Raw genomic sequence first — 22,234 nt, 5'->3', positions numbered from 1 at the left:
CAAGCTTAGTTGCAGTGGCCATGGGAGTTTTTGCAGATGTGCAATCCATTAGATTAAACTTCTTTAAAAGATCAAAAATATATTTAGTTTGACTAATGAATATTCCATCACTGACTTGCTTAACTTGCAAACCAAGAAAGTAAGTTAGTTCTCCCATCGTACTCATTTCATACTAACTTTGCATCAATTTGGCAAACTTTTTGCAAAGTTTCTCATCTGTAGAGCCAAAAATAATATCATCTACATACATTTGAACAAGTATACTAGAGCCATTAACATTTCTGAAAAATAAAGTTTTATCTACAGTACCTCTTGTGAAATGATTTTCCAAAAGGAACTTTGATAAAGTGTCATACCAGGCTCTAGGTGCTTGCTTCAGTCCATAAAGTGCTTTCAAAAGATAATAGACATATTCTGGAAAATTTAGATCTTCAAAACCAGGAGGTTGACTAACATACACTTCTTCCTCCAAATCTCCATTTAGAAAGGCACTTTTGACATCCATTTGATAGACCTTGAAATTGGCATGGGCTGCATAGGCTAAGAAGATTCTGATGGCTCCAAGTCTTGCAACAGGAGCAAAAGTTTCATCAAAATCTATTCCTTCTTGCTGAAAATAACCCTTAGCAACCAATCTAGCTTTATTCCTGATTACTATGCCATTTTCATCCATCTTGTTTTTGAATACCCACTTGGTGTCTATTGGATTCTTTCCGTTAGGCTTGGGTACCAGCTTCCATACATTATTCCTTTCAAATTGGTTTAGCTCCTCCTGCATAGCTAAAATCCAATCAGGATCCAACAAAGCTTCTTCTACCTTCTTTGGTTCTTCCTTTGACAGAAAGCTGTTGTATAGACATTCTTCCTGAGTTGCTCTTCTTGTTTGAACTCTAGAAGAAACATCACCAATGATAAGCTCAAAGGGGTGATATTTTGTCCATTTCCTTTGTTGAGGTAGATTAGCTCTAGAGGAAGAGACCTCATGGTTGTCTTGATGTGTGATTGAGTTTTGATTTTTAGAAACTCCCCCTGAGTTTGTGGATCTTTGATTTGAGAAAGGGGAATTTTCTATAGGTAATCTGTCTTGACATCCTGCTCCTTTTGATAACCCGACGGATGGTGAATTTTGAGTACCGACGGATGAGGCAGGTTGTCTTCCGACGGATAACATAGATTGCCTTCCGACGGATGAAGCATTATGCAACTCGACGGATGTTGAGTTTTGTGCTTCATTGGTGGTAGATTTGTCTGCATTATCCTTAGACACTGTTTCTTGATCACTCTCATCATCACTGTCATCACTAACCATCTCCACATTGTCGAATTTGAGGCTCTCATGGTAATCTCCATCTATCAGTCCTTCAATCTTTTTATCATCAAACACAACATGTATAGATTCCACAACAATGTTGGTTTTTAGATTGTAGACTCTATATGCTTTACCAACAGCATATCCAACGAAAATTCCTTCATCTGCTTTAGCGTCAAACTTCCCATTTTGATCAGTTTAATTTCTCAGGATATAGCATTTGCAGCCAAAGACATGAAGAAAGTTTAGAGTTGGCTTCTTGTTCTTGAACAATTGATAGGGAGTCATGCATCTTGCTTGATTAATCAGAGAAATGTTCTGAGTGTAGCATGCAGTATTTACAGCTTCAGCCCAGAAATATGTTGGTAGTTTAGATTCTTTAAGCATTGTCCTTGCAGCTTCAATAATTGATCTTTTCTTCCTTTCCACTACTCCATTCTGTTGTGGAGTCCTTGTTGCTGAAAACTCATGCAGAATCCCATTTTCTTCACAAAATGCTCTTATGATAGAATTCTTGAACTCAGTTCCATTGTCACTCCTGATTCTTCTAACTTTGAAATCAGGATGATTGTTGACTTGCCTTATGTGATTGATGATGATTTCACTAGCCTCATCTTTAGACTTTAGAAAATATGTCCAAGAGAACTTTGAGAAATCATCTACAATTACTAGGCAAAATCTTTTCCTTGAGATGGACAATACATTGACTGGTCCAAACAAATCCATGTGAAGCAGTTGCAAATGATCTTCAATTGCTGAATCAAGTTTCTTCCTGAATGATGCTTTAATCTGCTTTCCTTTTTGGCAGGCATCACACAGTCCATCCTTTGTAAACTCCACTAGAGGAATGCCTCTTACTAGTTCTTTCTTTACCAGCTCATTCATGGTCTTGAAGTTTAAATGGGATAGCTTCTTGTGCCATAACCAACTTTCATCCTGACTTGCTTTGCTGAGAAGGCAAGTTACAGATTTTGCTTTGAATGAGTTGAAATCAGCTAGATACACATTTCCTCTTCTCACACTAGTGAGAACCACTTTGTTGCTTTGATTATTAGTCACAACACAGGCTTCTTTGTTGAAGGTTACTGAATTGCCTTTGTCACAAAGCTGGCTGATACTCAACAGATTGTGTTTGAGACCATCCACTAAGGCAACCTCCTCAATGATGACATTGTCCTTTGAAATCAAGCCATATCCCACAGTATAACCCTTGCTGTCATCTCCAAAAGTAATACTTGGGCTAGCTCTTTCCTTAAGCTCTGTGAGCAGGGTAGAATCACCAGTCATGTGTCTTGAACAACCACTATCCAAGTACCAAAGATTCCTTCTGTTTCCCTGCACACATCAAAATTAAATCAAGTTAATTTTGGTACCCAAGTTTCCTTGGGTCCTGCCTTGTTAGCTTTCTTCTTCTGTTTCTTAGGTCTTATCTCATTTGACTTAGGAATTTCAGATTCTTCCTTAGTCATTTGGGTTGGACCTTTGAAACCATTCAATGCAACAGAATTATCATGCATATTATGGCTAACAGGAAATGGCATGCTTGGTGTAAACATATTATTCCAGTAAGGTATGCTAAATGGCATTTGAGGCATACTGTATACAACATATTATAGATTAGGTGCAAATGGCATATTAGCAAGCTGTGCATTCATGTTCTGTGTAGGCATAACATTAACAGGCATGGGAGGCATGGCATTCATGTTAGGAAATTGAGACTGAACAGACATGGGAGTAGGCATGGCAGATTTGTAATTAACAGACAAATGATTTACACTACCACACTTGACACAGAGTTTTCTAGGAGCATATTTATCAGGTGTGTAGTTATTGTGTTTGTTAATCCCTACTTTACCATTCCTATTGTTTTTCCTTTTAGTCTCTGTTTTTACCTCAATTTTCTCAAGTCTGTCACTTAACTGTTTGACAGTCATGTGACCAACATTAGCCTTTTTCCCTTTCTTAACTTGACTTGACTCTCCTAAAACAAAGTTCTTGGAAACAGACCCATACTTCTCATTCAGCTTGATTAGTTTGGCTTTGCTAATGGGCTTGCTCACAGGCGACGGATGAGGATTTTCTTCTTTCGACGGATAACACTTTTTGTTATCCGACGGATAGTCCTCATCATCCGTCGAGTCTACATCTGTTAGCAAACCATCTACCAAATTAGGTTCTAGTTTCTCTTTGCTCTTTTTCCAGGCTTCATCACAAAAAGACTCAATTCCTTGAACTTTGGTGATTTGAGCATGGACATCCCTAGATGTTTTCCATGCTTTAATCACCTCTTGTTCACGCTCGAGCTGCTTCTTTAAAATCTCTTCCTTTTTCAAGGACTCAGTTAATTCCTCCTTGGCAATCTTACACTCAATTCTTAGTTTCTCAAAATCAACAAACTGCGACTCAAGCACATTATTCCTCTCACTTAAAAACAAGTTGTTTTATTTGATTTTAGCATTTTCTTTAGTAAGAGACTTAAGTGTAACACGCAAATGATCTAATTCTATAGACATGTCATTTATGGCATCATTACACTCAGCTTTAGGTAAATGTACAAGGTTTGTAGTAATTACCTGATTGCTTGAGGAACTTGTATCTGTTTCATCAGACTTGGCCATTAGGGCTAGATTGACATAGCTGACATCTTCATCTTCATCCAAACCATCTGTTGCCCAGTCATTCTCTTGTGTAATAAAAGCCCTTTCCTTTTGTTTGAGTAGATCAAAGTATTTTTGCTTATAATCCACAGACTCAAACCTTTTCTTACCGGAATCTGACTTTCTACACTCATTTGCAAAATGCCCTGCCAAGCCACATTTGAAACATTTGAATTTTGACTTATCCACCATGTTTCTATTTGGCTTGGCTGATCCAAAGTTCTTCTTGAACTTGAGCTTGGAAAATCTCCTGGAAAGAAATGCTAGGTGCTCATCAATGTCCTCCATGTCATCTTGGCTCAATGAATCTTCACTTTCTACTGCAAGCCCCTTGCCCTTGTTCTCACAGACCTTAGAAGTTGACTCAACAGCTTCCATCTTCACTTCCTTCTCCTTTTCCAAATCAGCAACTAGTGCAATGGATCCTCCTTTCTTCTTTCCTCTCTCAATCCTTTCATCCTGCTCTATCTCAAGCTCATAGGTCTTCAGGATGCCATACAGTCTCTCCAAAGTAAACTCTTTATAATCTTGTGAGTTTCTTAATGAGACTGTCATTGGTTTCCATTCCTTTGGAAGAGATCTAAGGAATTTCAGATTAGAGTCTTTAGTCTGATAGACTCTTCCATGCAACTTAAGAGCATTTAGTAGTTTTTGAAATCTACTAAAAATGTCAGTGAGTGACTCACTTTCCTCATTATAAAAATGCTCATATTGCTGAATCAAGAGCTGCATCTTGTTTTCTCTAACTTGCTCAGTGCCATCATAGATTATCTGTATAGTATCCCAGACTTCCTTGGCAGTTTTGCAATTGATAATATTATCAAACGTGTCTGCATCAACTCCATTGAACAAAATGTTCATGGCCTTTTTATCCTTCCTGACTTGTTCAATGTCAGGATCAGACCATTTGTGCCTTGGCTTGGGAACTGATGGCTTGTTTCCTGTTGCAGCTCTCATTGGAACATGAGGGCCTCTTTCTATGCAGTCCACATTGGCCTCATCTTGAGAAAGCATATGAAGATGCATCTTTACCTTCCAATAATGGTAATTATCTTTATCTAGAAAAGGAATCTTGACTCCAACGTCTTTCTTGTTCATCTTGCTGAATTGTTTTGATCTTTAAACTCTTTGTAGATTAAGAGCTTGCTCTGATACCAATTGTTAGTCCCTTAAAAATATAGCAAGAATTACAGAAGGGGGTTGAATGGAATTCTTGAACCTTTTTCTCGAAATAAAAATGTTCAACTCGAATATAGATATAAGTGTTTTCATTAGCACAATGCGGAATAGAAACTTAATTGAATCAAAACATAAGTAATTAAAAACAAGAGTCTTTAAAAACTTTCTGGTGGATTTAAACAATTCCACCAGAGATATATATTATATATCGAGAGAACTCTGTGTGCAAGAATGCTCACAGCTGCTTCCAAATTGAACTACTGAGAATACAGGGAAATGCTAAAGATTCTGCTTACAAAGATTTCTCTGTTTTTGTATCTCAGCTCACTTGTTTCTATTTGCTACGTTCTTGGTTTATATATTACCAAAATTACAAAGTCAAAAAGACTGAATAAATATAAAAACTGTCAGTCTTAAGCTTTGCTACTTTTCGTCCTCTATTACCCAGTTAATGGGCTTCCACAGTAGATTTGTATACATCTCGACGCCTGTGCCCTGTTGTCACTGTTCAACTGCTATTTGAATTCTTTATATGATCATCCGTTGGACTTTATGAACATCCGTTGGATATATGATCATCCGTCGACTTTATGTACATCCGTTGATGGCTTCATTGATCATCCGTCGACTGCTATATTAAACATCCGTTGATAGTCATTTAATCATCCGTCGATGGCTTTGTTAATCATCCGTCGGTAGCTATTTTGGCACTTGACTTCATTTCACTTATGCAGAATTACAAGACATCATTTATATACAATTAATCAACCTATTCTGCATATCTAGTTAAAGTCAACATGACTTATAGACTACTACAGAATCTATACAAAGATGTATACAGAATTGTGCTACAGACTCATTATTACATAAGCTACTCACTCGATGGATAATAAGTCATCATCCGTCGGGACTATAATGAGTTATCCGTCGGGACTATAATTCTTATCCGTCGAGTGCTACATTATTTCACTAAGTAAAATCTACTTAGATGTTTTGTTTATGAAATCATCAAGTACATAACATATGCACAACAGTACTTACACAGCACACTACTATGTTTGTTTTGTTAAAAGCATGCCAATAAGTGATATCCAGTTATCTCAGCTTTTTGATATATAATGTTGTTCGCATGATTACAGCTCTGTTCCTATCATTGTTTACACACTGTTTTTATCTTGTTATTCATATGTTGGTACTGCTGAGCGATTACTGCTGAGCGATTATGCTCACCTGTTATATATATATCACAGATGCCTAGAAGACCAATCTGACCTTGGCAGAACCGTGTTTCATCCCCTTCAAGACCCGGCTTCTCAGAGGTAGTTAGTATCAGACCACGTGCAGTCTGGTGAGTTGCTGAATAAGTTAGTGTGTGTCAGACTTTTGAATAAATGGTTTGTAATAATGTGTAGCTTCGATCATACTTGAACCTGGATCGGATCTTGGTTCGGGGTCGAGTTAGTTTATTTTAATAATAATCTTGTTGTTTATATTTCTGGTAAGTGTGTTTGGTGATGTCAACTCCTGACCCCGGGGTTGAGGCCGTTACAGTTGGTATCAGAGCTACAGGTTCAAGTCTCTGATCCAGGTTAGGGATTGAGTTAAAAGGTATAGAATTGAGTCTTAAGGTCTGAGTCAACAACTCATATAGAGGAGCAATCCCTAGAGTCAGTCGAGGGTTCCGACGGCGTTACCCTGGCATCTATTAATGTTTTGATAGAACTACCTTGACCTTGTTGTGTCTTTCTTGTATATTTATCCTGTTGGCAGTGGCCTGTTGTGATCTCTAGTTTTCCATCCCAGGAGAACCCATCAGACTCAGATAGCTCTAACTCCTAGAGTACCATGGATGTTGTAGCTGAGGAGACTCCTATGCCTCCCCCACCACTTTCTTCCTTTGTACCGAGGGACATCCCTGGATCTAGTGCTCGTCCTCGCTGGGTACGTAGGTCTGTGTCTACTGTTAGGGATTTTCCTCCCGGCTGTGGTCCTAGTTCTTCCTCGTCGAGACCTCCGGTTCCTTCTGTGGCCCCTAGTGGTACCTCTTCTCCGATTCCCTATCATGTTTACCAAGCGGTGAATAGATCTTTTATCAGAGAGCAGAGTCTGGGGTTGGATGCTCAGTTTGACCAGATACCAGTTGCAACTTTCCAGGGCATCCCTGTCCCTTCCCCTGAGGTGCATGCCCGTGTGCAATCTTTGACTCAGATGGCTGTTGAGAGGGCTAGATCCATTGACTATTTCATTAGCTCAGAGTTCAGGGCTGTTCAGTATCAGGATCTAGTGAACTGCTTAGTGTTTGAGCTAGATTCTATCGGTGGCAGTGGCAGTGGTTAGACCAGGGTTGCAACAGAGAGATACAAAGCTCAGAGTTGGCTTCTAGGAGTTCTGTAGTTATTTTCTTTGTATATGTATATTATGTTGTGATAGTTTGTAGTAGGCGGAGGCTACTATGACAACCAGTTTTGATGTGTATTTGGATGGTTTCCTTTCAGTTGGATTTCAGTTGTGCTAGTTGGATTTCTGTTGCTTATTGTATCGTAGCTGCTTTATTTTGTTGTTCAGTTTTTTTATATACTTGTGCGGTGTTATTATCGTTATTACTATTATTGTTTCTTCTATTGCTGGTACTTCTAGATTATGATCATTCACTCATGATGGATCCAGCTAAACTGAGGATGAGGATATTGTCTTAGTGGCAACACTCTCCTAATGCATATGTATAAACTGCTTGGGGCAATCCATTTTCTTATATATATGACTGTTATGTTTCAGGAGAATGCCACTAAAAAAGAATTCTCAACCCAATAACGGATCTGCTGGGGATCCCTCTATGAGTGAATTGATAAATTTGTTGCATCAGTAGTCTAACTAGCTGTCCAAATAGCAACAGCAGCTCATACAGCAACAACAACAGCAGCTGCAAATCCAGCAACAGCATGAGATGAGGGGGACAAACCAGGTTGTTAGTTTTAAGTCGTTCCAGGCTAAAGTGTTTGTCCTAAATCCAATCATGTATGATGAGTTAGGAAGAACTTTCTTGTATTCCTCTTTGATTTCATTTTGAATTAATAAAAGACTTGTTATATTTTTATGGGCTTTATCTATTTAAAGTGTATTAAATAAGATGTTCCATAGTTTAGAGTAAAGCTTCTAGAATTATAATGGGATTATAATAATGGGATCTAGAAGATGACAACTCTGGACTTAAACAGAACCTGATCATAGGATAACTAATCGGTTGTTAGTGGATCCGCAAAGATTGGTACACACTATGCTTGCTCCCTTCAGGAGGATGTCTGTTCTCATAGGCATTTGTGTGGTGACACTATAGCTGGTATGTAGGTGCTTATTAGGGAATAAGTTCACTGAACATGACTTGATAAGTTGAACAACTAATGGAGATTACTCACGTGTCAATAGTTATTCACTGAGTGATAGTTGTACAAGTGTCCTTAGACTTGAGATCGTTAAAGGTATCTTATATATAATGAACTGTGCTTTGGTTTGGTCCTTAGTCTCAAGGACATCCATTAGGTCTATTCTGGGCATAGGGATTTGTGTATAGAGATAGTTAACGTCAATAGAGGATCTACCCCTTCCAGTATAGGAAGAGAATATCCTATGTTATTCTTAGTATACGAGTTCTAGAATCTCTGGCCAGAGTGTATGAAATTAGAAAGGAGTTTCTAATTTGCATTAATATGAACTTTGCATTATGAATAAGAAATCATATGATTAAATTTGATAGGCTTGACACAAGATCCATGCCTTGTATTTAATCGGGATATTATAATGGTAGAAGGAATTCATTGTACGGTAACTAGTCACTGACAGGTTCTTGATATTCTAAGCAGTGAATTCATATTATCCGGATAGTCGCGATATGTTGAGAAACATCACTCACGATGTAGAATAAATATAATTAATCAGTTAATTATATTTAGTGAATTTTAATATTCATATAAATAATTAATAAAAAGTTTATTATTATTTATTTCTACTACCGGCATAATATTGAACCTACAGGGTCACACCATAAAAGAATGTTTCCTTTGATGAATAATGAGAGAGAGAATTATTTTTCTAAATAGTTAAGAAAAAGAAATAATGATTAAAATAGTTTTAATTATTATTAAAGCATTTTATGAAGATAAAATGTGGGGGTTAAAATATATAAAGATATATTATAAAACCCTAGGAGAGTCCTATAAATAGAATGAGATGGATGGCTCATTTGGACAAGATACATAACTTTGGTTTTGTGAAAACCCTAGCCTCCATCTTCTTCTTCCCTCTCTCTCCCAAAAACTCCATTTTATAAAAGCTTAGTTTTTATAGAAAGGTTCATCGAAGCGGATTGTTCTTGGTGGATACCGGTAGAGTGCTTCACACACTGAGGAGCAACTACTAGCACTCCAATTTTATAAAGCTTCAATTCACGAGGTATGGTTTCGATTCCTCAGTTTTTCCCTTTTATACGTTTTTCTATATGTGCGGTATATGGTTTTTACGGAATAAATGTTATTTCGCGCTTCCGCTCATCCGTAAATTCCATCACCAGGCAGTGAAACCCCCAGAGTTTAAAGGTGAAGTGGATCATGTTGCTGCCAGGATATGGTTGAAGGAAATGGAGAAGGAGTTTGCACTCACCAAGGAGAGTGAGGATTTAAAGACAGATTATGCTAGTTATTTTCTGAAGAATGATTCGAACTATTGGTGGGAGTCTATGCGAGCATTAGAAGGAGATGGTCCTGTCCTATGGACCAGATTTACAGAGCTGTTTTTGGAGAAATACTTCCCGGATTGTCTCCAGAGTCAGATGTAGATGGAGTTTTTGGAGTTGAAGCAAGGAGATAGGAGTGTTACAGAGTATGAAGCAAAGTTTAAGGAGTTGGCCCGTATAGTACCATAGTATGTGAGTTCGGATGCTCAGCGAGCGAAGCGGTTTCAACAAGGGTTGAAGCCAGAGTTAAGGAGTGGAGTTGTAGCTTTACAACTCAAGACATATACTTCGGTAGTTCAGGCTGCCTTAGTGATAGAAAGTGATCAGAGATTAGCTGCTAAGGAGCAGGGTGAGAAGAAAAGGAAGTTTGAAAGTGGACCTGCTAGGTCAGAATAAGGTAGGGTAAGTCAGAAGTTCCAGCGTTGGGTTGGAAAGAATAAGAATATAAAGTTCAGGAGACAGAATTTTCCCCAGGCTAGGCCCAGTACCACTTCAGTTAGTTCTACCCGACAAGGTTTAGCAAGCCAGTGATCGATTGTAAGACATTCGGGAAGAAGCACAGTGGTCAGTTCCGAGAAAATATCACCTATTTTAAGTGTGGCCAGAAGGGTCATTATTTCACGAAGTGCAAGTCTGAGACTCAAGGAGTAACCTGTTTTAGTTGCAGCAAAGTGGGGCATATCGCTAGGAATTGCAAGTCAGTGACCCAAGGTAATATTGGAAGGAGCGTGTCCCAAGGACCAGCAGCCAGTACTGCTAGAGCTAGAACCTTTAAGATGACCAAGAAATATCCAGCTCATGATTCCGATGTAGTTGCAAGTACGCGTTCTCTTAATCCCGTACCTGTTAACATTTTATTTGATTCGGGAGCGTCCAAATCTTTTATATCTATGGATTGTGTGAGTAAAATGCAATTGGTGTTGGAAGACTTAGATGAACCTTTGACCATAGAGGTGGCTAATAAGAATAAAGTGCCTGTAAGTCAATTATGCCGTAAGTGCTCCATAGAGATTTCAGGATATACTTTCCCTGCCGACCTAATACCCTTTGAGTTAGGAGACTTTGATGTTATTTTAGGCATGAATTGGTTGTCCCTATATAAGGAAAATATTGACTGTAAAAAACAGAGAGTTGCTATGTATACCCCAGATAATAAAAGGATCAGTTATCACAGACAGAGGCAGGATAAGAAGTTCCTTTTAGTATTACAAGCAAAGAAATTGTTGCGACAAGGGTGTGAAGCATATTTGGCTCATGTGGTGGATACGAAGAAAGAGACCCCTACTTTGGATGAGATTCCTATAGTAAAATAATTTCCCAACGTCTTTCCAGAGGAATTTCCAGGATTGCCCCCTGATCGAGAGATAGAGTTCTCCACTGATTTGATACCCGGAGTTGAACCAGTTTCCAGAGCCCCATATAGAATGGCTCCAGTGGAAATGAAAGAATTGGCCAAACAACTTCAGGAACTATTGGATAAGGGAGTTATTCGACCCAGTGTTTCTCCGTGGGGTGCTCCAGTGCTATTCGTAAAGAAGAAAGATGGCAGTAGGAGATTGTGCATTGACTACAAAGAGCTGAACAAATTGGCAATAAAGAACAAGTATCCTTTACCACGCATCGATGATCTGTTTGATCAGCTTAAGAGGGCATGTTATTTTTCAAAGATTGGTTTAAGGTCCGGCTACCACCAACTGATGATAAAGCCCGAAGATATTCCCAAGACTGCATTCAGGACAAGGTAAGGCCATTATGAGTTCTTAGTGATGTCGTTTTGGATTGACAAATGCGCTAGCGGATTTTATGCATTTAATGAACAGGGTGTATAAGGAGTACTTGGATAAGTTCTTTTATTGTATTTATTGATGACATCCTCATATATTCAAAGACTCCAGAAGATCACGCAACGCATCTACGGATTGCCCTACAGAGGTTGAGAGAAAAGCAATTATATGCAAAGTTCTCCAAGTGTGAGTTTTGGTTGACAGAGGTACAGTTTCTTGGACATGTGGTGAGCAAGGAAGGTATCAAGGTAGACCATATAAAGATTGAATCCGTATCCAAGTGGAAGCAACCGAAGACTCCGACGGAAGTAAGAAGTTTTCTTGGATTAGCTGGATATTACCGAAGGTTTGTAAAGGATTTTTCTAAAATTGCATCCCCATTAACCAAAATAACTAGGAAAAATGAGAAGTTCATTTGGACGGAAAAGTGTGAAGAAAGTTTCCAGGAATTGAAAAGGAGGTTAGTGTCCGCTCCAGTACTAGCGTTGCCAGATGAGACGGGAAACTTTGTGATTTATAGCGACGCTTCTTTGAAAGGTTTGGGATGTGTGCTGATGCAGCACGACAAAGTTATCGCCTATGCCTCCAGACAACTAAAGCCTCACGAGCAGAAATATCCAGTTCATGAACTTCAGTTGGCAGCTATAGTATTTGTTCTAAAGTTGTGGCATCATTACTTGTATGGAAAGAAGTGTGATATTTATACGGATCATAAGAGCCTGAGGTACATATTCACGCAGAAGGATTCAAACATGAGACGGAGAAGATGGATGGAATTGATCAAGGACTACGATTTTTCAATTAACTATCACCCAGGTAAAGCCAATGTGGTGGCTAATGCCTTGAGCAGAAAAGAGAAGTTGAATATAGTTCGGATTGTGGACGAACTAGCACGAGACTTAGAAAAGATGGAGATTGAAGTTCGAGTACCAAATGGAAGTCCAGAGCAATTGTACGAGATTACCTTCCAACCAGCATTGATGGAAAAGATCAAAAGGTGTCAAGAAGGAGTTATGGAACAAGAATTGGATACTTTGATAGGAGAAGAGTTGTGTATCTAAAAGGATAGCCAATGTTTGTTTAGATTTTCTTCCAGAATTTGGATTCCTAATGTGACTGAAATGAAAAATGAAGTGTTATATGAAGCGCACAACTCTCGGTTTTCTATCCACCCTGGTAGTACTAAGATGTACCAAGACTTGAAGAGAAACTTTTGGTGGCCAGGAATGAAGAAGGATATTACCAATTGGTTTAGCAAGTGTCACGTATGTCAGACGGTAAAATCGGAACATCAACGATCAAGTGGATTATTACAACCCTTGAAGATTCTTCAATGGAAGTGGGAAGAGATTGCAATGGATTTTATAGTGGGATTGCCAAAAACGAGAGTAAATCACAACGCCATTTAGGTAATTATTAATAGGCTGACCAAGTCAGCACATTTTCTTCCAATTAACGAAAGGTATTCCTTGGAAAAGTTAGTCAAGTTGTATTTGGATGAGATAGTGACCAAACATGGGGTTCCTGTGTCCATTGTGTCATATCGAGACCCGAGGTTCAATTCTAAATTTTGGACCAAATTCCAAGAGTGTCTAGGAACTAAGTTGAATATGAGCACCGCCTATCATCCTCAGATAGACGGTCAAAGTGAGAGAACGATTCAGACCATAGAGGATATGTTGAGAGTTTATGTTTTGGATTTTAAGGGTAACTGGGATGAACATTTACCTTTGATTGATTTCTCGTACAACAACAGCTACCATGCCAGTATTGGAATGCCGCCCTATGAAGCTTTGTATGGACGTAAGTGCAGATCACCATTGTATTGGGATGAAGTAGGAGAGAAGAAAGTTTTAAGCCCCGAGTTGTTTCAACAAACCAGAGATGCGGTAGCATTGATTCGGAAAAGGTTAGAAGCAGCCCAGGATAGGCAAAGAAAGAATGCAGACTTGTATCGAAAGGATATAAACTTCGATATAGGAGCACTGGTTTTACTAAAGTTATCCCCTTGGAAAGGGTTAGTGCGATTTGCTCAAAAAGGTAAACTTAGCCCCAGATTTATAGGACCATTTGAGGTTTTGAAGAAAGTAGGGAAGGTTGCCTACGAGATAGCATTACCGCCGCAGTTCCAGCATATCCACAATGTGCACCTCGTATCCATGTTGAAGCCCTATGTTCCCGATTCAAATCAGGTTATAGAGTATGAACTCATTGAGCTTTATCCAGATTTGTTCTTCGTGGAACAACAAATCCAAATCTTAGACCGTAAAGAGCGAGTCCTTAGGAATAAGTTGATCCCCATAATGAAAGTCTTGTGGAGAAATCCTCGAGTAGAAGAGTCTACTTGGGAATTAGAGTCAGATATGCTTGATAAATATCCTCATTTGTTTAGCCAAGTTAGATTCCGGGGACAATCTTTTTTAAAGGGGAAATGATATAACGACTCATGTATTTTCTTTTTTTTTTATACTTAAAAGTGTAATAATTGAATAAATAATTAAATAAAATATTTGTATTGATTTTTGGTAGCAGTTTGTTGATTATTATTTATTTGATTGTGGTATGTTGGTATATGGACGGGATTTTGTGATTCATTATAGAGATATGTGGTTTTGTTATATTTTTAAAAGTGATTTTATTACCGTTTTAATTCCATAAATACTTGGATATCCTCTAAAATTATTTTTATGGTTTTATAATTTCAATAATTATTTTTAGGATTTTATAAAACTGAGATATCAATATTTCACTAATTATTTATCTTTAAATAATTTTCTGATTATATTTATTTGTAAAATCCATATTTAATTCCAGAATTCTTCAAAAATCACGAAATTCATATTTTATGAAGCTTATAATATTCTGAGAATTTTAAAATTATTTTGGAAATTTTCGGGATTAATTTCACTCGCGCGTCGATTCGTTTAATGGTTAAAAGCGGGTATAAATTATGTTAAAAAATTGTTTTAAAATTACGAAAATTATGTTTTTACAAACTTGGGGATATTTCTATTATTTTAAGATTATTTTTATAATTTTCAGAAACAGATTTGTGTGAATCTCGGTACATTTATTTGCGAAATCGAGCCAGAAATACAGACTATTCATTATCAGGGGACACGTGTCAAAATTCTATACAAGAATTTTGACACGTATCCATTCGAAATAATACATGTTGCCGTATGATCAACTGAAGAAAACAAATAATATACCCAAACCCCCCCTTCACCTCTGTTCTCGGCTCAACATCATCTCTCTTTCTCTCTATTTCGTTTCTTCGATTGTCTCTCCTTCTCTACCTCCCTCATCTCTCTAATCTCTCCCTCCTTCCTCCTGTTTCTTCTCCGCATCTGTTCTCCCGTTTTCCCACCGTTTCCGGTGAGTTTTCCGGCCACTGTATTGGTTCTTTTCCGGTTGGGTATTCGGTTTTGTATTTGCTTGATTTGTAAATATATATATATATATATATATATATATATGTATATAATCAGTCGAGTGTGTGCCTAGCTTCTCTGTTTTACTGCTTGCTCTCCTGTTTTCCGGTTGCTGCTGGCTCCGTCCGGCGAGGCGGCCGCGTGTGTATATATATCTGTTATGTGCATGTGTTTTTGGTTGGGTTCTTGTTGTTGTGACTTGATAAAATTCTGATGTTTATTTTTATTATTTAATTATGCAGGAAATTAATTTTGAGTAATATTCGTGATATGAATATTCTTACGGAAAAATATTTTGAATAATTGGTGAAATTTTGGGTGGGAATCCGAATTTTCGGGTGCCCCGAGAATTTTGCCGCCGTCGACGATGAGCCTTGGCGAGTCGACGGTGGACCGTGATAATTATTATCTGAGTCCTAAATTTTATAAACAAATAAAACGATTTGTATAAAATGTTTTCAAAAATAAATTGTATATTGGAGTTGTACGTAAATAATTACGAGATTGTGGAATTGATATTGTGATGAAACATGTGGATTGTTGTGATTGTTGACGTCGATCGTAATCGACGGGTAGGCTTATAAACAAAAGAGTTACTGCCAAAATTTTCTAAAATTTAATTTAAAACGTACTCTATTATATTAAACATTTTACCCCTATTTATATACTGACTTTGTGATTACGTGATTATGTTATAATAATTATAGTAGTCGGGTTATCAGATTGGGTTATTAGGGTTCGAGGATATCAAGCATGTCGGTATAACTGATTAGGGTATTTTGTATCTGTAGATCCCAGTCGAGTTTTTCCTGGACCGAAGTCAGCGTAAAAGCTATTTAGAGTTTCGAAAGCGTTGTAAGGCAAGTACCCTGACCATTCTTTTATGGTTCAGTACGTATGAATAGACTAATGTTTTATTCTCGTAATTACGACATAAGTGCTCAAATGCAATGCCTTTTAAGAAGCGTTGCACCAAAAGCGTTTCATTATCTATAAAATTTTTGGTTTTTTGCAACAGAGTAGAATAAGCGTTCCATTATAGTTAAGTTACTGTTGCTAGTTATTGACAGTGTTGTTCAACAAGCAACACTACAGTTACTGGTGTTGCATTACACATTTTTAAAAAAAGTAAAAAAATGCTGACATGGACAGAAAATGCTGATGTGGTTTTGTGGGGCCCACATCCAGTGCTGACGTGGCACAGTGGGGCCCACATGTGGGACCCACAGTGCTGACGTGGCGGTGCCCTGTTGTGGGACCGGAGAATCGAATTCAAGACCTTCGACGTACTTAAAGAAAAAAATAAATTAAAATATAAAATATTTTAATTAATAAAATTATATTTTAATATTCAATTAAATAAAAAATGCAAAATATTTTTTATTTTTTTAATAAAATATAAAATGCAAAAATAGGGGGTGTTGGGCCAACATGTGGGTACCCATTTTATCCGGAAGCACTCTCTGACGGGTCAGAAACACTCTCTGATCGGACAGAGAGTGCTTTCGTATAATGTGAGTTCCACATGACCTCACTTAATATTAATAGTAATATTAATAAAAAAATTGTCAAGAAGGTTTGCTAGCCAAGGGAATTGAACCCAAGACCTCCTACTTAAACAAAGATGTTCACAACCACTGCACCAACTTAGTTGGTGTGTTTTTATTTGCATAACTTATACTTTAAATATACAGTAAATAAATAAATTTAATGATAAAGCACTCAGACACAGATATACGTTTATAGTACCGAGGCCAAAATTTTGGGCGGCCAAAATTTCTCCCCAATTCTCAACATTTCCCCCTTCTTTCGACTCTCTCGGTGAAAAAGTACCATTTTAGTTTTTATTTTCAATTTCTCAAACTCTCTCAGTGAAAAACTCTCTCAATTTGTAGTTTCGCAATTTGTACCACACCTCCGCTCACTTCTGTGTCGTAATTTCTGCTCAAACTCTCAGTGACTTCTCTCAAACTCTCAATTTCTGCACCATTGTCGCTTTGGGGCTTTTGGTTTTGCTTGCATTTAGGGACTTTTGGATTTGCGTGCTCTAAAAAGCTTTTACAGGTAATTTCTAAAAAGCTTCTAATTTTTGATTTAGGGTTTTTGTTGATTTAGGGGAATTCGATTTAGGGTTTGATTTTGATATGTTTGTGTTTGATGTTTGTGGTTGATGTTTGATTTTGATTTTGGATGTTTTTTATGTTTTCATCACTGCATGTCTTTATTGGGTTCGATTTAGTCTGTATTCTGTTTTTTATATTAATTTGTTATGTTTTTTTATTATGTTTACTTGTAGCTGCACTCATTGCTCCTGCTTTTTCTGAGATTATTTGTTAGTTATTGTATGTATGTGAATGTATGCATAATTGATTATATATGGGAAAGTTTTGTTAGTTTGAGGATTTATGTTACTTGTTATATTATGGTTTATAAGTAATTTATATTTTTCGCACCATGTGGTTTAGTTTGAGGATTTATATTACTTCTTTTTATGTTATATTGTATCCACTCTTGTTCTTTCAAGATTGTGTGTAAACCGTTAAACTGATAAGAATGACGGTGAGGGAGTGTAATTCTTGATGGTAGAATTAGCGTACTTTTGATTTGGAATTATGAATGCGGATGGTAAAAATACTGAACCTGTTTAGATAAAATGAATAGGTAAAACCATATTAATAGTATGATAGTACTTTCCTCTAATTATAGTATGATAGTATGATAGGTAACACTGTATAATTAGCGTACTTTCCTCTAATTATAGTACTTTGTATGATTTAATATAGAATTAATGAGTAGGTAACACTGTATGAACATGACCTGTTTAGATAAAATATATACTAAGAATTACAAAAGTGTTGAATCTCCTATCGACTTTAATAATAGGTCACAGGGTTCGTAAAAATGGACGAGTATTACATTTGGATAGGTTTTCCAAGATCCAGTCTAGAGTATATAAGAAGGATAAAAGCATTTTTGAAAAATGCATTTCCCATCTACAAAAATGGTGATCAAATGAAGTGTCCGTGCAAAAATGTACTGAACGTAATTTGTACTGTCAAGATGTCATCTACGATCATCTTGTTTGCAATGGCCCTTCTCCGTTACATGCCGATTGGATCTGTGAGGTTTCACAGACAAAATTAGGAGGTACTGATGACTTTGAAGATTGTGAAATGGGGATTGAATTTGAAGACAATTTAGAGGCAATGTTCAATTATATGCGTAAGAATTTTGAAAATCAAGAAGGCTGTGAAGACGAACCAAATGCAGACGCTAAGAAATTTTTTCGGCATGTTGAAGAAGGAAAACAACCATTATATCCCAGTTGTACTACGTTTTCTCGATTAAGTTTCCTGATCAGATTTTATCATTTAAAATGCGTTTACGGAATTAGTGAGTTTGCATTTGGAGAATTAGTAAAGCTGATCAAAGAAGCGTTTCCCGATGCCAATCTCCCTTTGTCTTTTAATGCTGCAAAGAGTGTCATTAGGGATTTAGGCCTTGACTACGAGAAAATAAATGCGTGCCCCAACAGCTGCATGTTATATTGGGGTAAAAATAAAGAAAAAAATGAATGTGAAACTTGTGGTGTGTCGAGGTGGGTTGTACTTGAAAAAGATGGCATCATTGAAAATAATGATCCACCGAAGTTGTTTCATAAAGTAGCAGCAAACGTGATGAGGTACTTCCCACTACGACCAAGGTTACAGAGGATGTTCCTGTGCAAAGACTTTTTCAGACTTATGAGATGGCACCCATTAGGACGAACAAAAGATGGAAAATTAAGACATCCGACTGATGCTTTGGCTTGGAAGGTGATGGATGCTCGTTATCCTGATTTTGCAGCGGAAAATCGAAATGTTAGATTAGGTGTAGTAGCTGATGGATTTAACCCATATCGTTCAATGAATTTAAGTCATAGTACATGGCCAATCGTGTTGGTAAATTATAACCTTCCCCCTGGCTATGTATAAAACAAGAAAATCTGATTATGTCCACGTTAATATCCGGTCCAGATTCTCCCAAGAACAATATTGATGTTTTTATGCAGCCCTTAATTTCGGAGTGGAAAGCATTGTGGAAAGATGGTGTCGAAACTTATGATTCCCTGACCTGCGAGAATTTTAATTTACGAGCAAGCGCGTTGTGGACAATAAGCGATTTTCCGGGATACACTATGTTTTCAGGCTGGAGTACGAAGGGAAAACTAGCATGTCCAGAGTGCCATTACGAGACTTCTTCTGTTTATTTGAAACATAGCAAAAAAACTGTCTACGTGAATCATAGAAAGTTTCTTGATCCGACACACGAGTGGAGGCTAGATAAGAAGAGATTTAATAGTGAAATGGAAATGGGGAATAGTCCAGTGCCATTAACAGGAACAGAAATTGAAGAGTTATTATGGGGGTATGAAAATCAATTTGGAGATAAGACCCGGAGGAAGCGTAAAAGGGTTGGCCCTTTAAAAAAAATCAATATTTTTTTATCTGCCCTACTGGTGTCATAATCCGCTTCGACATAACTTGGACGCCATACATATAGAGAAGAACATATGCGATAAAATATTAGGTACTTTGCTTAATATAAGTGGCAAGTCGAAGGATCACCTAAATGCTCGTTATAATTTACAGGATCGGGGAATAAGAAAGCCTCTTCATCCTATTAAAAGTGACGATGGAAAGCATATTGAAATTATGGCAGCGATATTTGACATGACAAATAAGGAAAAAGAAAATTTCTGCAGCCTATTGAAAAATGCCAAACTTTCTTATGATTGTGCCTCAAATGTAAGTCGGTATGTGCACATAAAAGAGAGAAAGATGGTGGGGTATAAGAGCCATGATGCTCATTTCATACTCCACTATTTATTGCAATTTGCCGTAAAAAATACATTAAAACCCGAGGTCGCATTACCGATGATCAGGTTGGGTTCATTTCTTCGCGGTATGTGGAGCAAGGTGGTAGAATTAGATGATATCAAGAAGTTGCAAAGAGAAATTGTGGTAATACTTTGTGAATTTGAAATGATTTTCACAGAGCCATTTTTTGATATTATGGTCCACTTGCCTATACATCTATGCAGAGAAGTAGAATACGGTGGACCTGAGCACCTACATTGCATGTTTGCAATTGAGCGATATCTAGGAAAGTTGAAAGGCTATGTTAGAAATAGAAGTAGGCCAAAAGGTTCTATTGCAGAAGGGTACTTGGCTGAAGAGTGTGTCATATTTTGTTCAAGGTTTCTGGACGTCGATGGAGTAGTAGAAAATAATTCAAATGATTTTGGAAAATATGGAACAAATGTGGAATATCACATTGGAACAAAAAAGAATAAGGATGGAAGGATATTCAAAATGAAAGATGCAGATTGGAAGGCAGCGCATCGTTATATTCTTTTTAATTCTGATAATAAGGAAATAGAAAGTTTAATCGAGTAAGTTCTAATGTCCCTTTTAGTTTACTTACCAGTTAAGTATTGATATCTATATATATATTATTTGACCTTATTAACTATTCAGGGAGCATCGAGCTTTCATGGATGGTCTTGCAAGTCAACAAAAATATAAAAGGGAACGAGCACATATGGAAGACTTTTGGAAATGGTTAAAAGATGAGGTTCTGAAAAAAGAAAATATTTCAAGGGATTTAGAGGTGTTTGCTTTGGGGCCTAATCGACTAGCTAGGAAGTTTACGGGCTATGTAATAAATGGATACAGATTCCATACCAAATTTAGAGATTCCCGATGTACTACACAAAATAGTGGGATATTTTTAACAGCCGAGACCACTACCTTTGCAAGCTCAAAAGACCAGAATCCAGTAGTTGGGGGTGTCAATTACTATGGATCAATCGAAGAAATATTCGAACTTGACTATTGGGGAGCTTTTACAGTGGTCCTCTTTAAATGTTGTTGGTACCAAGAAGAAAAAGATCCTTTTGGTCTTACTCGAGTAAACTTTAATAAGTTACGCCAAAAATCTGATCCTTTTGTCCTATCTTCACAAGTTCAGCAAGTGTTTTATGTGGATGATCCAGTTGAGAAAAACTGTCAATATGTTATCAAAAAATTACCGAGGGACTGGTGCGACACTGAAAATTCGAACGCAATGGAAGAAGTGAGCAGTTATCATTCATATAACATTGGAATAAATTGTGAAACTGAAGGGGTTTGGATTAGGGACGATGTTCCTTTAACACAAATTCGTGTTCCATCTCCTTAGATTGTGTATTTGTATAACATAATAGTTGTTGACTATGTATTTTCATGTTGTTCTCTGTTTTTATGTAAGGTCTTTAATTATGTGTTTGAAGTGTAGTTTATATCTGCCAAACTATATAAGTTTCTTTTCTTTATTTAATTACCTTAATGTCCATTTGTTTTAGTCTACTTTTATTGCTTCTTTTTTTGTCTTTTTTGTCTTTTTTGTACATTTGTTCTCTGTTCTTTATTTAATTACCTTCATGTCCATTTGTATGCTGGTCATAGAGTTCTAATGTTTTTTTCTACAGAATGGATAAAATGATAAATGTGAGGCTACACTATGAAGGAAAGTTTCAGAAGGCAAGTTATGTTGGTGGAAAGTCGATGTTGCTAACACGCGTGGACGTGGAAAGATTTTCCTACACTGTCCTTATTAAGTTTGTGAAAGATTACCTCAATTTCTCAGAAATTGGAGGAATCTATATAAGTAAAGGAAAGAGGGGTGGCTGGAATCTTTTGTTGGATAACAAGGATGTAAATCAACATGTACTTGGCTGCGAGAATGACGAAGAAATTCATTTTTACATTGACAACACTGTTGACCTGGACATTGAGCCCACTTGCGAGATGCAGCCACATGTTAAAATACGAGCAAGGAAAAACATAATTGAAGGTAATTAATTGCATTTCCTTGTAATCTTTGTGAAGCAGTCCTATTTTATGTATACTGATGCTAAGCCTCCTTAATTTGTATTTATGTGTAGCTAATCCAGGTTCTGCTAAGAAACTACCAGGTTCTGCTAAGAAACAACCGAAGCGTAAGTACACTACAACTTATTTGCTTCAATAGCAAAGAAGGAGTAAGAGGACGAAAATTTCCCCCGTGCCTGAGATGAGTTCAAGTAAACAAGAAGCAAGTCTGAAAGAAAAAGGATCGGCAAG

At 37.2% G+C, this 22,234-nt stretch overlaps 1 protein-coding gene across 1 annotated transcript; it reads left to right on the top strand.

Moving 5' to 3' along the window:
* Window positions 1-12,922: 12,922 nt before the first annotated feature.
* On the top strand, window positions 12,923-21,311 carry LOC141714684 (uncharacterized). Its single transcript, XM_074518188.1, has 5 exons — window positions 12,923-13,064; window positions 18,150-19,030; window positions 19,141-19,542; window positions 19,721-20,523; window positions 20,609-21,311. Exons 1-5 carry the CDS (start codon window positions 12,923-12,925, stop codon window positions 21,309-21,311), a joined length of 2,931 nt encoding a protein of 976 aa, XP_074374289.1.
* The last annotated feature ends 923 nt before the right edge of the window (window positions 21,312-22,234 follow it).

The sequence above is a fragment of the Apium graveolens genome, chromosome 3 (genome assembly GCF_009905375.1).
Source record: "Apium graveolens cultivar Ventura chromosome 3, ASM990537v1, whole genome shotgun sequence".
Classification (NCBI taxonomy): Eukaryota; Viridiplantae; Streptophyta; class Magnoliopsida; order Apiales; family Apiaceae; genus Apium; species Apium graveolens.
The sequence above is the reverse complement of the archived record's forward strand: the minus strand, read 5'-3'. Positions and strand labels throughout refer to the sequence as shown.